The sequence below is a fragment of the Anomaloglossus baeobatrachus genome, chromosome 7 (genome assembly GCF_048569485.1).
Source record: "Anomaloglossus baeobatrachus isolate aAnoBae1 chromosome 7, aAnoBae1.hap1, whole genome shotgun sequence".
Lineage (NCBI taxonomy): Eukaryota > Metazoa > Chordata > Amphibia > Anura > Aromobatidae > Anomaloglossus > Anomaloglossus baeobatrachus.
The window spans coordinates 143,152,449-143,169,556 of NC_134359.1; the positions used below are offsets into that span (position 1 = coordinate 143,152,449).

The following is a 17,108-nucleotide window of genomic DNA, read 5'->3' on the forward strand; positions in this document are numbered from 1 at the left end:
CCCTGCAGATTTTGTCTCCTTCTAGCTTCAAGCGCATTGCTGCGCTTCCCTCTTTGTTCTCACCCCGCAGATGCCTAAAGGGATGTCACAAGCAGTGATGCTGCAGGAGAGTGCCCTGCTCTGGGCCTCCCCTCCTGGTCTCTTGCTAGGCTGCAACTCTCTGTGTCACAGAAAAGCATGGCACCGGCGTGGCAGTACTCCCCTGCGTCCAGGTACATGCTCCGGGGCTGTGTTGCAGGCGATGGTTACTTGATGAGTCATCGCCAGAGGAGCGGTTTGCGGTCACGCTGCCGGTGACAGGACACTGACTACTGTGGCTTTGGAGGCTGTGCTCCAACTAGGCTGCAGCGTCCCGTCATCACAGGGATCCCTGCGGCAGTGTCTTCTGGGCTGCTGAGGGTAAGGAGGAGAGGTCGGTTGGTTGCCCAGTCTACCTCTGGGGGAGAGGAGGTTTGGTAATAGCGGCTCCAGGTTGAAGCGGCACTGCACTCCAGACTGCGGCTTCCTTGTGGGGACTAGACCGCAACTTCTCCACTTCATAAATACCTCCGGGGCCTGCTCCATTGGGGGCCCCTCTCTGCTGGGGTCTCCGGAGAACAGGCCCTGCCGCTGGATGTGCATAATGAGGCTCGAGGCTTTAGATTTTTTTCTTTTTCAGCGGAGCTCCACAACCTCACGTCTGCCTTGTACTCCAGTCAGGTCACACCCCCTTTTGTGTTTTATTCTTTTTTTTGTGAGGACCACTTTCCACCCCCTTGAAAGGAATTACACATTCATTGTTTACTGTCTGGGCACATTACTACAGGATGGGGACCAGGATGGGCATATTACTACATGATAAGGACATAACTACAGGATGGACATATTCCTACAAGAAGGAAACAAGGATGGGCACATTACTATAGGATGGGGACAAGGATGGGCACATTACTATTGGATGAGGACCAAGATGGGGACATTACTACAGGATGAGGACATTACTACAGGATGGGGACAAGGATGGGCACATTACTACAAGAAGCGGCAAGGATTGGCACATTACTACAGGATGGAGACAAAGATAGGAACATTACTACATGATAAGGACCAGGATGAGGACATTACTACAGGATGGGGATAAGGATGGGGCACATTACTACAAGAAGGTTGCAAGGATAGAAACATTACTACAGGATGGGGACAAGTATGGGCGCATTACTACATAAGGACCAGGATAAGAACCTTACTACACGATAAGGACCAGGATGTGGGGCACATTACTACAGGATGAGGACCAGGATGGGGACAATACTACAGGACGAGGAACAGGATGGGGAATTACTATAGGATGGGGACAAGGATGGGCACAGTACTACAGGATGGAAATAAAGATGAGCACATTACTACAGAATGGGGAGCAGGATGGTGCATATTGCTACAAGAAAGGTAACATTATGAATGACATTACTAAAAAATGAGGACCAGGATGGGAACACTGCAACAAGATGTTGGCCAAAATTACTATATGGTGCTAATTGTAAAGCTGTGCTACTTACAAAAAGGGGATAGAATTTAAACAAAACATCAAAATAAAGCATGATATTTTTTTTTTATACCAGCAAAAATGTTTTTTATATACATCTATCTATCTATCTATCTATCTATCTATCTATCTGTCTGTCTATCTACACAGTTGTGCTCAAAACTTTACATACCCCGACAGATTTTTTTCTTTTCTTGCTGACAACCATAAATGTTACATTTGGAGAGGTGTCAGCAAGACCTATGATGGAAGGAACACCATTCCTACTGTAAAGCACGGAGGTGGTGGATCGCCGATGATGTGGGGAAGTGTGAGCTACAAAGGCAAAGTAAACTTGGTCAAAGTTGAAGGAAAGAGGAATACAGCACATTATCAGCAAATACTGGAGACAAATTTGCATTCATCAGCCCGGAAGCTGCGCATGGGACGTACTTAAATGTTCCAATATGACACCGATCCAAAACACAAGACCAAGTTGGCCTATCATTGGCTACAGCAGAACAAAGTGAAGGTTCTGGAGTGGCCATCTCAGTCTCCTGAATTGAATATCATTGAGTCACTCTGGGGAGAACTCAAGAACGCAGTTCATGCAAGAAAGCCCAGGAATTTACAGGTACTGAAGGCTTTTTGCCAATAAGAATGGACAGCTTTACTATCTGAGAAAATAAAGAGCCTCATCCACAACTACCGCAAAAGACTTCAAGGTGTCATTGATGTTAGAGGGGGCAATACTGGTATTAAGAACTAGGGTATGTGAACTTTTGATCAGGGTCATTTGGATGTTTTTGGTTGTCATTATGACTTAAAAAAAGAAAACCACAACCACTATCCATGAGTGGAAAAAAAGATTTTGTGTCATCATTCATACTCTTTGAAAAAAGGCTAAGAAAGCAAAAAATCTGCCGGGATATGTAAACTTTTGAGCACAACTGTATATATTTTAAACAAAAAAAGTGCATATTTATTCTAATAGATGCAACATTTTCAAAAACTATGATCCAAAGGTGTAAAGAATAAAAAAAAAATGGTACCATTAAAAATGGCACTTTGTCCTGAAAAAATGCGGCCCCCACAAATTATTATATTTTTTTTCTTTGCGGCCCTTATACCCAGTCGAGTTTGAGCCCCTGCTCTAAGGTAAATGATTAGTGAGCCTCCCATTCAGTTGCCAGAGAGTTTTGACGTGGCCGATTTGAGTTCTGCGACTCAATCTGCCCAACTCTTCAAGAAAGGTATAGATTTAATCAGCATTAAAGTTTTATATACTTGCCATTTGTTTGAATAACTTAATCCTGATGACAGGATCATTTTAATGACCACCTAATCCTCAATACTAATACAAAATGTTTATATGATATATTTCAAATCTCTTCTTTAATAAACAAAATGGTCTAATGTACAAATATTATAGCCTGCCATACCATATAGACTATGTATTTGCTTCCACACAGATTAGTTTTGAGAAGACTTTATCCTCTTGCTGTAAAAATTTGTGAACACCTAAAGATTCCAGAATTTAAAGGAGTGAGTCGTATCTTAGCTCATTGGGCATGTTACAAGGTATTGTATTTTTAAACCTTTGTATATGTGTAAGAAAAAAAAATGTTTTGTATATTTACATAGTTGTTTTTTTTTTTTGTTTTTTTTGTGGTTTTTTTTTTAAGGTCCAACAGAAAGAGAAGTCAGATGAAGACATAGCCCAGGCCATCAATCAGAAACTTGGTGACACTACTGGAATTTCTTATTCAGAGATTGCCTCTAAGGCTTGTGACTGTGGAAGAACTGAACTGGCAATTAAAGTAAGTGTACTTATTTACTTGTAAATTAGATTGCAGTAGAAATCATTAAAATTTAGTTTCAGCTTATACAGTCATATGAAAAAGTTTGGGCACCCCTATTAATGTTAACCTTTTTTCTTTATAACAATTTGTGTTTTTGCAACAGCTATTTCAGTTTCATATATCTCATAACTGATGGACTGAGTAATATTTCTGGATTGAAATGAGGTTTATTGTACTAACAGAAAATGTGCAATCTGCATTTAAACAAAATTTTGTCATTGCAAAAGTATGGGCACTTCAACATAAAAGTGACATTAATATTTTGTAGATCCTCCTTTTGCAAAAATAACAGCCTCTAGTCGCTTCCTGTAGCTTTTAATGAGTTCCTGGATTTTGGATGAAGGTATATTTGACCATTCCTGTTTACAAAACAATTCCAGTTCAGTTAAGTTTGATGGTCGCCGAGCATGGACAGCACGCTTCAAATTATCCCACAGATTTTCAATGATATTCAGGTCTGGGGACTGGGATGGCCATTCCAGAACATTGTAATTGTTCCTCTGCATGAATGCCTGAGTAGATTTGGAGCGGTGTTTTGGATCATTGTCTTGCTGAAATATCCATCCCCTGCGTAATTTCAACTTTGTCACTGATTCTTGCACATTATTGTCAAGAATCTACTGATACTGAGTTGAATCCATGCAACCCTCAACTTTAACAAGATTCCCGCCGCCGGCATTGGCCACACAGCCCCAAAGCATGATGGAATCTCCACCAAATTTTACTGTTGGTAGCAAGTGCTTTTCTTGGAATGCCGTGTTTTTTTGCCTCCATGCATAACACCTTTTTGTATGACCAAACAACTCAATCTTTGTTTCATCAGTCCACAGGACCGTCTTCCAAAATGTAACTGGCTTGTCCAAATGTGCTGTTGCATACCTCAGGCGACTGTTTGTGGCGTGGTTGCAGAAACGGCTTCTTTTGCATCACTCTCCCATACAGCTTCTCCTTGTGCAACGTGCGCTGTATTGTTGACCGATGCGCAGCGACACCATCTGCAGCAAGATGAAGCTGCAGGTCTTTGGAGGTGGTCTGTGGATTGTCCTTGACTGATCTCACCATTCTTCTTCTCTGCCTTTCTGATATTTTTCTTGGCCTGCCACTTCTGGGCTTAACAAGAACTGTACCTGTGTTCTACCATTTAGTTACTATGTTCCTCACAGTGGAAACTGACAGTTTAAATCTCTGAGACAACTTTTTGTATCCTTCCCCTGAACAACTATGTTGAATAATCTTTGTTTTCAGATCATTTGAGAGTTGTTTTGAGGAGCCCTTGATGACACTCTTCATAGGAGATTCAAATAGGAGAACAACTTGCAAGTGGCCACCTTAAATACCTTTTCTCATGATTGAATACACCTGCCTATGAAGTTCAAAGCTCAATGAGGTTACAAAACCAATTTAGTGCTTTAGTAAGTCAGTAAAAAGTAGTTAGGAGTGTTCAAATCAAGAAATTGATAAGGGTGCCCATACTTTTGCACCGGTCAAATTTTGTTTAAATGCGGATTGGACATTTTCTGTTAGTACAATAAACCTCATTTCAATCCAGAAATATTACTCAGTCCATCAGTTGTTAGATATATGAAACTGAAATAGCTGTTGCAAAAACCCAAATTGTTATAAAGAAAAAAGGTTAGCATTAATAGGGGTGCCCAAACTTTTTTATATAACTGTATCTATCAACTGAGCATTGGATATTCAGTCCAATTTCCCTCATCCAGTTCCTACTTCTCTTTTCAGGGGACAATTGCCAATCACATAACATACACTGCCATTAATTAATATTAGCTATATCTTTAAAGAGTTTGTCCGAGTTTAGCATCAAGGTTTTCACTCACTCTGTGATATAATTAATAAATAACATTTTCCACATGTCTACTTTTCATCAGCTCAATTTTGAAATATATACGTTTTTGTTAGTTTATCAGCATTTTCTCATCTTTCCAACAAAATTTGTAAAACCATTTTTTAGGGACTACATCAATTTGAAGTGATTTTGAGAGGCCTAGGTGACACCATTCTAAAAAACCCTGAAAATGTTCAATGTGTTACTTTCTTCTGAGCATGCTAATCCACCACATGTGGTCAGAAACCTCTCTTTGGACAAATGGGAGGGTTCCAAATGGAAGGCACAATATTTATATTTTGGAACAGAAATTTGACAGAAATAGATTGCCAACACCATTTCACAGAAATCCCCTTTGTGGAAACTAAACACCTCAAGGATTTTATTCAGCGGTATAGTGGGCATTTTGAACCCACAGGTACTTCACAGAATTTGATAACATTTTTATTGTGTAAAAGGGCAAGGGCAAAACATAAAAATGCTCTTTCGCTATATTCATACTGACCCAAAGAATATAAAGTCGTCATCACTTTTACAACATGATGATCAGCATTAACAAAAAAATCTATTTCGAAATTGCTTGGTTTTGTTCATTCTGCCTACCAAAAATGTGAATAGAAAGCGAACAAAAATTGTGTGCCGAAAAGTACCAATAAAATGTAATCTCTTCTCGCAACAAACAGGCCCTCAAATAACTGTCGGGAGAGGGTGATTAAACTGTAAAAAAATGAAAACAATAAAAGCATTTTTTAAACCGCATAGTCAATGAGATAAAGCAAGCCAGATTCTCAAGGCTCTGACATAGCTTGTCCATATGCCAACCACCTGTTTGACCCACAAGTAAAATGCAAAAAAGGAAAAAAAAAAAGGTCACAGTGATTAAAATCTTCAAAATTTTTTCAAAGAAACATATTATAAAGCTTTACATATATCGATGTAGCATCTTATGTGTTTTGAGCATCTGCTCTGCTTTTCTGATTAAGAGTGCAGCATACACTTGAAACGCATAAGATGCTACATCTCTGTATGTAAGGCTTTTTAATATATTTCTTGGATCAAGAGATGCCAACCTTTTATTTTCTTAAAATCATTTTTTAGTGTGTGACAGTTGCCAAACATAAAAAAAATATATAATTCTCGTATCACTGCAATCATACCGACCAGAATATTTAACCCATCTAATCACATATACCACACAGGGAACGGGAAAAAAAATAATTTCTTGATTTGTTCATTCTGCCTTCCAAAGATCGCTCTAAAGGGGGCTTTACACGCTACGATATCGTTAATGAATTTTCGTCGGGGTCACGTTGTTTGTGACGCACATCAGGCTTAATTAACGAGATCGCAGCGTGTAACAGTTATTTGCGACCTAAAACGATCGCAAATGCGGCCAAAATCGTTTGCCACGGAGAGGTCATCCTAAAACAAAAAATTGTTTACCTCTCATTAGCGATGTTGTTCCTCATTCCTGCGGCAGCACACATCACTGTGTGTGACACCGCAGGAGCGAGGAACATCTCCTTACCTGTCTCCACCGCCAGTGCGGAAGGAAGGAGGTGGGCTGGAGGTTACGTCCCGCTCATCTCCGCCCCTCTGCTTCTATTGGACGCCTGCCATCTGACGTCGCTGTGACGCCGCATGACCAGCCCCCTTAGAAAGAAGGTGGATCGCCGGCCAGAGCAACGTCGCAGGGCGATATCGCTACCGTGTAAAGCCCCCTTAAGACTCTGCTCACATTTATCCTGCGCTGTATGCTGCGTCCTTACATCAGAGTTTACATGTAATTCTCTGAAATATGTGATTCAGACAGAACACCCAATGGAACAGTTACTATAATGAGGCAGAGGGAGATAATTTGGATAGTCTTTGGTCTATGATCCGGCCGTGCCCGTCCTTTTAGGAATGTATTAATTTGCAGCTGACCACCTCTTTTGTGCATATCTTAAAAGCCTAACAGTCCAAAGTATCTCTGCAGCTTCATTAGTGATTTGATATGTCAGGGGTTTCATCTGCATCACGTATTTTGTAGATTTGGATGGAAACCCAAATGTAAGTGCTCAGCATAGAGCATGGGATAAATATTAACTGATGTAGAATGTCACCAATAAAAGATTCTACTCAACTCACAAAGAAAACAAGTCCCCACTAGGTTCCGTCATCTGTAAACGGAAATATTGGATGTTTCCACATTGCTGGCACCAAAAAGGCTTTGGAAGCACTCTCCACCAAAAGAAATCCATCAAAATTTGTGCTCCCAAATCTAAATTCCCCCTTTCTTCTGACCCCCACAGTGTGCTTAAATTGCTATTAGCATTCACATGTTTGGCATTTCTGTATCGAGCACAACCCACTAAATTTACAGGTTACAGATCTCCAGAAGCTCAAGCTGTATAATGTATGGGCATATACTGGGCAGAACAATGGCAGATTTCCATTTTCACTCTGCAAATCCATTGCTGCCTGTTTTCCATGTAACCTATAGAGTTAAAATAATCACTACACCCGTAGATGAATTGCAAGAGTTGTGTTATTCCAAATTGGGGTCACTTGGGGGAGGTTTCTGCTCTTTTGGCACTTAGATTTTGGACCATACAGTGAGTCCTATTATAGAAAACTCAAAAGTCAAATGGTGCCCCACCCCCCCAGTCTCTCCGTTGGCCAAAAAGTACTGTACATACATTGGCAGTAGAAAAAAACACCAGCTCACCCACTTGGAGTTCCATAAGAATCTGACCGGTGCACGGACATCAGCAGGACCCACTGAAGTGTGAATATGAAGAAAGGAAATTCCAGGTTCCAGATTATTTTAAAAAACGAATTTCTTTATTTCAAAATGATTTAAAAGGTCATTCCATATGTATAAAAACAAGTGGCAATTTTCAAACAGGTACGCGTTTCGGAGGATCACCTCCTTAGTCTGACACCACACCATTCAAATGAAAAGCCCTTAAAAAAGGTCAAGGGGGAGGAGAAAATCACAGAGAAATGACATCACATGTGTAGAAACACGACTGAGTAGGTAGCACATGAGATAGACTTTTTACAATACATTTGAAATTTCATTTTTCACATTGAGCCCATATGGCATTCTGCTATTAAGTAAAATTATCCATTTTGCTTCGCAGCGGTGTAACAATTTTGTCAAATCGCCACCCCTTTTAGGGAGGATCACTTTTTCTGCAGCATTCACTTTGAGCGATGTCAGATTGCCAGCACCATGCCTCCTCCCACCATGCCATAAAGACATTGGCAAGAGAAGGGGAAAATTTGGACCCCATCGAACAACCCTGTGTCTGAACAAAAAACTCATCCAAAAAAGTAAAATAGTTGTTTTTGAGAAGAAAAAACGCAACCTCTATAATATAGGTTTGTAGGTCAATTGAATAATTGGTGTATTTTGACATGTATTTTGTTAAGGCTAGAATGGCTAGGTCATGGGGGATAGATGTATATAGATTTTGAATGTCGCATGTTAACCACCGGCATGATTTTTTCCATTTAAATTTATTAAAAATATTGAGTGCATGTTTTGTGTCATGAGTATAACTTGGAGACAACTTTGCAAGTGGGCTTAATCTAGTGTCCAACCATTGGGAAATATTTTCTGTGATTGACCCAATTCACGATATTATGTGTCTAAGAGGGGGAGGGAAAATATTTTTATGAGTTTTTGGTAACGCATGTAGTAATGGAGTTTTAGGAAAGGCAGGGTTAAAAAATTCTACTTGTTTCTGAGTTATGACACCCAATTCATTGCCTCTATTCAAGAGGTCTTCCAATTCTGATCTTATTTGAGATAAGGGGTCATATTGGATTTTTCTATAAATGGAATTATTTTCTAAAAGATTTTTTTACCTCACGTTCGTATAATCCTACATCAAGAACGGTTACAGACCCGCCCTTATCTGAGTTTTTTACAACTATATGGCTATTTTCAGTACGGGATTTCAATGCTTTCTGTTGGAGACTGGTTAGATTAGAGGGTGTTTTTTTCTTTGATTCACTTAATTTAACAAGTTCCTCCTCAACTAGAAACTGGAAGTCCTCCATAATAGGGATTTTTGACTAATGCTGGTACTGATAGTGTGGATTGTGACCTATTCAGAAAGGCAACTGTAGGCAACTCCCTATTATATGCCTCTAGTTGCCATCCACGCCATGTCATCAATAATATACCTGTGGGAGAATTCATTAGAGCCAGACGCACATGCACTTCTGAATGCTCTTACCAGAAGCAATGTGATATTATTAAAAACAGATTCAAAAACAGGGGTTATTCCCCAAAGGTTATTGACCAAGCAAAGCTAAAATCTGAAAAGAAAAACAGAGCGCAATATTTGGAACAAAATTCCACTTCTTTTTCTGTGTCTGCACAAACCTCTTCTCAGGTAGTTTTTTCAACCTGTTTTAGTAGTGATTATTATCATGTCATCGATATTGTCAAGAAATTTTTACCTATCTTACAGATTGACAACACCTTAAAAAATATTTTGGCTAATGGCATGAGATTTGTGTCTAAGCGTAATACTACAATAGCAAATCGCATCTCACCTAGTGACCACACAATGCTCAATAAGAATAATAAGTCACTGTTCACATAATTGGTTACCCACATTGGGCTCCTACAAATGTGCTCAAAAAAATTGTGGTTTATGTAGATTCATGTTTAATACCACTAAATTTACATCTTGTGCTAATAATCGAGAATTTACCATTAAGTCCTTTATTAATTGTGGTACCGCTGCGGTGGTCTACATCATCACCTGCACGAGCTGCCACGTCCAGTATGTGGGAAATACCTCCCGTACATTACGCCGTCGCATCTCAGAGCACGTCTATGATGTAAACCATACCACTACACGGAGCTTGTCTGCCGCATCTAAACATTTTTTAAATGTGCATGCCGGCAATCTGACATCGCTCAAAGTGAATGCTGCAGAAAAAGTGATCCCCCCCCTAAAAGGGGTGGTGATTTGACAAAATTGTTACACCGCTGCGAAGCAAAATGGATAATTTTACTTAATAGCAGAATGCCGTATGGGCTCAATGTGAAAAATGAAATTTCAAATGTATTGTAAAAAGTCTCTCATGTGCTACCTACTCAGTCGTGTTTCTACACATGTGATGTAATTTCTCTGTGATTTTCCCCTCCCCCTTGACCTTTTTTAAGGGCCTTTCATTTGAATGGTGTTGTCTCAGACTAAGGAGGTGATCCTCTGAAACGTGTACCTGTTTGAAAATTGCCACTTGTTTTTATACATATGGAATGACCTTTTAAATCTTTTTGGAATAAAGAAATTAGTTTTTTAAAATAAACTGGAACGTGGATGCTGGAATTTCCTTTCTTCATGTACATACATTGGGTATTGTCACATTCATGAGAAATTGAGTAACAGTTATGTAATTTTTATCTCATTCCCCTTGTGAAAATTTAAAATCTGGGGCTAAAACAACACTTTAGTGGTACAAATGTAATTATTTTTTTCTTCACTACCTAATGGTATAATATTTTGTGAAACACATGTGGTGTCAATATGCTCATTGCACAACTCGATGATTTCACTTAGAGGTGTAGTTTGTAAAATTAGATCCTGCTGTCTTCACACCTCAGGGTGTTGTGAATGTCATCCGAGTGGGTTCTGGTGTGGAGCGCCCTCTGATGGCCAGGAATGGTAATGGAGCTGAGTTTGAATCTGTGATACAACAGGTGATGGAATGAATTGGGAATCCAGGAAATCCTATTACATATCAGCCTAGTCTATTTAGGAGAGCATTTTGTGCTTGGCAGCCAATGGTGATAAATGTTTCCTGCTTCTGAAGTTGGTTGGGAGTTTTCCCTTCTGTTTCTCCCATTTATTAGGTGCCCAAATCTACTCCAGATAAGTTTACCGTTTCTGTGCTTAATTGCTGGATTGGCACTTAAGTGTTTTTGCTAATTCCATTTGGTTCTCTATTTGGTTTCTTGTATGTGAGGATCTGTCTTTCTGCTTTTGTGAGCAGGGCAGTTCCTCCAGCAAGAAAGGGAGCTTGCTCCCTGTTCATTTTTGGAGTATTTGCACTTTAGAATATTATTTGTTCTGTGATTTTGTTTATTTCCATTATATCTGCAGTTCTGTTTAAAGTGTCTGGTACTCACCTGATATAATGGGGAAGAGACCCAATGGTCTCAGATCTTTTTTCCTATTAGGAGATTGGTATTTTTTTCAGGGTTTTTTGCTGGCCTCAATCGGTTATCTGTCCTGTCCTGTTCTATGTAGTAAGTCGGGCCTCACCTTTGCTGATCTATATTTTCTATCTGTGTATTGTGTTTTCTTACATCACTGTCGTTAATCTGTTGGGGGCTTGCTATTCCTTTGTGGACTACTCTGAGGCAAGTTAGGATTCCTCATTTCTATCTTTGAGGTGTAGCTAGTTTCTCCGGCAGTGACGAGGTGTCTAGGTGTGTTAGGAACAGGGTAGATAAAAATCAATGTTTTTTTAAAAAAATAAAAAAATCGGATTTTTTTGATTTAAATCGGATTTTTTTCAATAAACTGCTTTTTGAGGAAAATATTTTACCATCCAAAGGTTCTTCCATCATGAGATAAAGCTGAGTTCTTTAACTCAGTAGAATAAAGGCTGTATATGTGTAACATTCACAATGCCATGCTCTTCCAGAGGTTTCTGTAGGATTAGTGGGCAGTTTCTCTCCTATATTATCACAGACGCTCGCTTTACTTACGCAGTTCTCAAAACTGAATTTGACTCCGCAGAGGTCCCAGCCTCTTCTTCACGGCAAAAATATTACAACATGAACAGAGTTGAGAAAAAGACCTTAATCCTATTGTTCTACAAACCTATGAATACAGAATCAACCCCTTCAGTGCCAAGTCCAAGAAGTTAGACAATATGTTTCTGATTGTTTGGAGTGGAATAGATCTGCACAACACAAGAAGAATGTGAATCTAAGTGTGAGGAGGAGGAAGGGCAAGCAGACAAGAAAATGAAAGTGAAACTTTGAGCACAATACTGCAGCATAGCCACAGACAGAGAAGTCTGGATCTGTTTGTGTGTACGATCTGAGGTTTATTACATTCTTTCCTTATAATGACAGCAGGCCGTAAAAGAGACCCAGTTTGGGAATATTTTAATGAAGCTCCTTCGCCTATCGGTAAGGCAGGCATGCGTGCAAAATGCAAACGATGCAACAAAGAGATGCAAGGCCTGGTGGCGCGAATGAGGTAACATCATGAGAAGTGCGGTGATGAAGATGACCAAAGAAACACTTCTGAACAGGCAGGATCTTCAGGTTGATAAACATTTTTATTGAATCCTATTTCTAAAGACTGAACTGTCATGTGTGAGAAAAATTATATTTCTTATTATTACTGCATGTTACTGTCATTTCGTACAGTTATGAAGAAAAACAAATATTCCTTTTGGGGCAGGGGCAGTGATGTGTTGTGTACAATAAGCAGAAATTGTATAATAAACAATAAAATAACAGCATTGACTTTTTTTGTTTAGGGGAATTCATGGATTCTGGAAACTATCCACCTCCAAGATTCACCATCATCCTTTTCTACAGTTTCAGAGTTATCCATCCAGGATAGTGCTTCATTAGCAGCAGCATCATCATCAGACACCCACAGCCACATATCACCATCACCCAAAAGGAAGAAAAAACCTTTACCTCCTGGAACCACCATAGATAGGTTTGTGATAAGAACTAGCAGATTAGAAAAAGAGTTGATTGATGAAAAAATTGCCCAGTTTATTTATGCAACGAACTCTTCTTTCCGTCTGACTGAGAACCCACAATTCAGTAATATGGTTCAGTCACTGAGACCAGGATACAGTCCACCCAGCAGAGCTGATGTTCCAGGGAAACTGCTGGATCAAGTGTATGACAGAGAAATGGAGCAATGTGCAACAGATCTGGAGGGTAAAATTGTTAACCTAAGTATTGATGGGTGGAGTAATGTCCACAATGATCCTATTGTATGTGCTTGTATAACAACAGAAGAAGGTAAAGTCTTCCTTGCACAAACAACTGATACGTCAGGAAATGCACACACAGCAGAATACTTACAAAAAGTGGCAGTAAAAGCTATAACGACATGTGAACAAAAATTCAAATGTCTAGTACGCAGTTTGGTCACTGACAATGCTGCAAACGTATTCAAGATGAGAAGAGATTTAGAAGAGCAGGGAGGGAATACAAAGCTGCTAATAACATATGGTTGCAGTGCTCATTTGCTGCACCTCTTAGCCAAAGACTTAAGTGTTCCAGAAATAAAGGCTAATGTTGTTGAAATTGCTAAATACTTCCGTAATAATCATTTTTCTGCAGGAGCTCTGAAAAGGATGGGTGGAACCAAGCTAACGCTCCCACAAGATGTTAGATGGAATTCTGTGGTGGACTGTTTTGAGCAGTATATCAAAAACTGGCCTATTCTGATGACACTTTGTGAAGAAAATCGAGATAAAATAGATGGCACTGTCACGGCCAAAATCCTCAACATTGGGCTTAAGAGAAATGTTGAACATATGCTGAGCTTCCCGAAACCCATCTCTCAAGCTTTAAACAAAATACAGAAAAATAGCTGTTTTATTGCGGATGCTGTTGAAATTTGGATGGAACTGAGTGAACACTTAAAAACAGAACTACACATGGACAGAATTAAATTACAAGCAGTAAACAAACGAATGGGACAAGCACTGACTCCAGCTCATTTTTTGGCAAATATTGTCAATATCCAATATCAGAGTCAAAACCTAAGTGCTGAGGAAGAGGAGTTAGCTATGACATGGGTATCCAGCAATCATCCATCTTTAATGCGAACTATAATAAACTTCAGAGTTAAGGGGTTACCATTCAAGAAATATGTTTGCTGAAGATATTTTAAGGAAGGTCACACCAGTGAAGTCACTTAAGCGCTTGGATTTAGAGACTGTTCAAGTAATGATTTCACTTTTAACAGCAGTAGCTTCTTCTGCAGGCGTTGAAAGAATATTCTCTTCCTTGGGACTCATTCATTCTAAATTGAAAAATCGGTTGGGACCCAATAAAGCAGGAAAGCTTGTTTTTCTTTTCCAGATTATGAATAGGAACAAAGAAGAAGATTATGATGAAGATGACGACAAGTGAGCTACAGAGGACAGCAGGGACAGTAGTATTTAAGTTTTTCATGTGTCGGCTGGGCTGACAGTCTAAGTTTCTTAAAATATATATATATTTTGTTTAGCCAAATTACTTAACAAACATGGATGTTTGTTTAAGCAAATAACTTATGCTGTAATGTTGTTATTGTTTCAGTTGAATAAATCTATTTAAATTGTTATTAAGGTCAGGATTATTTTTCTCCTTCCTAAGTACAACAGAACAGTGGTGTCCAAATATGAATGATTAACCCATTAAACTGGGGAGAAAAAAGTAATATAAAAAGTGATTCTAAAAATCTTCATCTACTTGCATGTTAAAGTAGCAAGAACTAGTTTAGGTAGAAACTTTGATTTAAATCAAGCCTTACTGACTAGTGATTTAAATCGTGATTTAAATCAGTTAGATTTAAATCAAATCCACCCTGGTTAGGAACATCTCACTGCTACTTCTAGTGTTGTCCGATAGATAGAGGATTGCGGTCAGCTTAGTTTCCAACTACTCTTGTGGTTTTCTATTTTCCGGATTAATGGGATTTTTCGTGATTGTCTACGGTTACTAGATCATAACATCAGGGGCTCTACCAGTGTGAAATAGCTATTGCAAACCATAACAGTCAAATATGCACTCGTATATAGCGCTGCTTACCTTCTGAGCTTTGCACTGTGCTTAAAAAGTAATTTCCGACCACATATGAGGTATTGCTGTACTTGGAAGGAAATGAACCACAACATTTGTTATGCATTTTCTTCTGATATTTCTGTGAAAATAAAAAATTTGGGACCTCAGCATTATTTTTGTTGGAAAAAAACCTTCATTTAATTTTCCCAACACAATATTATAATATTCTTTGGAGCACAAATGGGATCAAGATGCTCACTACAGCCCTAGATAAATTCTTTGAGGGATTTAGTTTACAAAATTGTGTCAATTTGGGGGTTTCTGCTGTTGTAGAATCTTAGTGGCTCTCCAAACACGACATGGCATCTGCTATTTATTAAAGGGCAATTATGCACGCAAAAAATCAAATAGCGCTTCTTCCCTTTTGAGCCCTGCCATGTGCCCAATTCAGACTTTGACCACATATAGGTTATTCCTGTACTCAAGAGAAATTGCACAATAAATTATGTGGCCCAGTTCCTCTTGTTACTCTTAAAGAAAATGAAAAATTTGGGGCTAAAAAATAATTTTAATTTTCAAGGATTTTTTTTTTCTGTGAAAAACCTTCAAATTTAAGATGCTCCCTTTACATCGAGATAAATTCCTCAAGGAGTGGAGTTTCCAAAATGGGGTCACCTTGTGCCTAGCTGTCATTAAGTCGTATGTTTGTAATGTGAGGCATCTGAGACCCCCCATTGCTAATCAGCAAGTGAAAAGAAATAAACACAAACACCCAAAAAAATCCTTTATTTGAAATAAAATACAATCCTTGTTTCACCCCTTTATTAACCCCCAAAACACCCAGGTCCAATGTAATCCACACGAGGTCCCAGAACAATTCCAGCTCTGCTTTGTCTGAAGCGACAGCATGTTGGCATAGAACATTACCGCCTGCTGTGAGCTTCAGACAGAGAACGACTGAGCCGCTCGATGTGCGGTGATGTCACTCAGGTTATTTACGGTCATAGCTAGAGGTTCCCAAGGTCATCCACCTGTAACCGAGATATCTCCCCATGAATAAGCGGTCAGAAATATAGGCGAAGCGTATGTTGGGGGTCCTCTACGTGGAGTCCTATTGCATCCTGCACTTTATTCGCACTGGCACTTTTATAGGTAACACTTCTCCTTACTATTTCCCTGCTTTAATTACTTGATTGAGCCATTGCTGCTCTCAGCTTTGAGGATTCTGTCAATTTGACAATAGTTTGGTGTTTATGTTTTCCCAGTGCTAATCTATTGCTTACTAGAGTTGAGCAATGTTCGAGGCTTGAGGTTCGCCAATTTCATGTTCGAGTGATTTTGGGGGGTGTTCGAGCTCGAACTCGAGCTTTTTGCTAAAAGCTCGACAGTTTGAGTTACGTTCGAGAACGGTTCGATCAACAAAAAGCCTAGCTAGTTACTAGCTGGCTTTTCACTGTAATAGTGTTAGTCACTGTGAATCACGCTATTATCAAATTTCAGCGTATAGTGTGCGGGGGGGGGGGGACGGAGTTTAGATCTGTGCTGCTGCTGAGTGCTGATATAATGCTGATCACCATTTTTTCCCCCTAACCGCGCGAGCAGTGGGGCGGGCCAGGATGTCAACAAATCACAGACACACACAGCTAAGTGGATTTTTGACAGACAAGCAAGGGCATGTGTCATAGGCTGTGCATGTCACATGTCTTTGCTCTATAAGATCCGGCCATTTTCCCTGTCGCCGCCATTATCTGTCTTCTGCGTGTGGGTGACAGTTACCGCTCACACTCCTGCTGCTGTGTGCGCTATAGAGATACAATGCAATCTACACAGCGCTTTAGGGATTAGGGACTGCTGGTTATTTCAGCCATTTTAAGGGCTGATTTACAGGCGTTCATAGCCATAGCTGCTAGGCAGGTCCGTGCAAACGCTGTGCAGGGCTTTAGATAACAGCGTCTGCCTTCCTCAACTCAGGAAATTCCTTGCTGCATTTTTTCATTAGCAGGGATGGAAAGTGAGGCTTCATTTGCTGTCCACTGTCCCACAGCACCCCCAGCATTCTACCCTCCTGTCCAGTTTTGCCACGCTATTTTATTTGCCCAAAGAGCTGACACTTTTTATGCCATCCTAAAAGTG

At 39.7% G+C, this 17,108-nt stretch overlaps 1 protein-coding gene across 1 annotated transcript in view; it reads left to right on the top strand.

Annotated features, from left to right (window-relative positions):
- Positions 1–17,108, top strand: part of VPS16 (VPS16 core subunit of CORVET and HOPS complexes) — an 879,114-nt gene that overhangs the window by 483,106 nt on the left and 378,900 nt on the right. The window contains exons 15-16 of the mRNA XM_075319712.1: positions 2,974–3,082; positions 3,187–3,321. Coding sequence (XP_075175827.1) covers positions 2,974–3,082; positions 3,187–3,321 — 244 coding nt within the window. The remainder of the gene's footprint in view (positions 1–2,973; positions 3,083–3,186; positions 3,322–17,108) is intronic.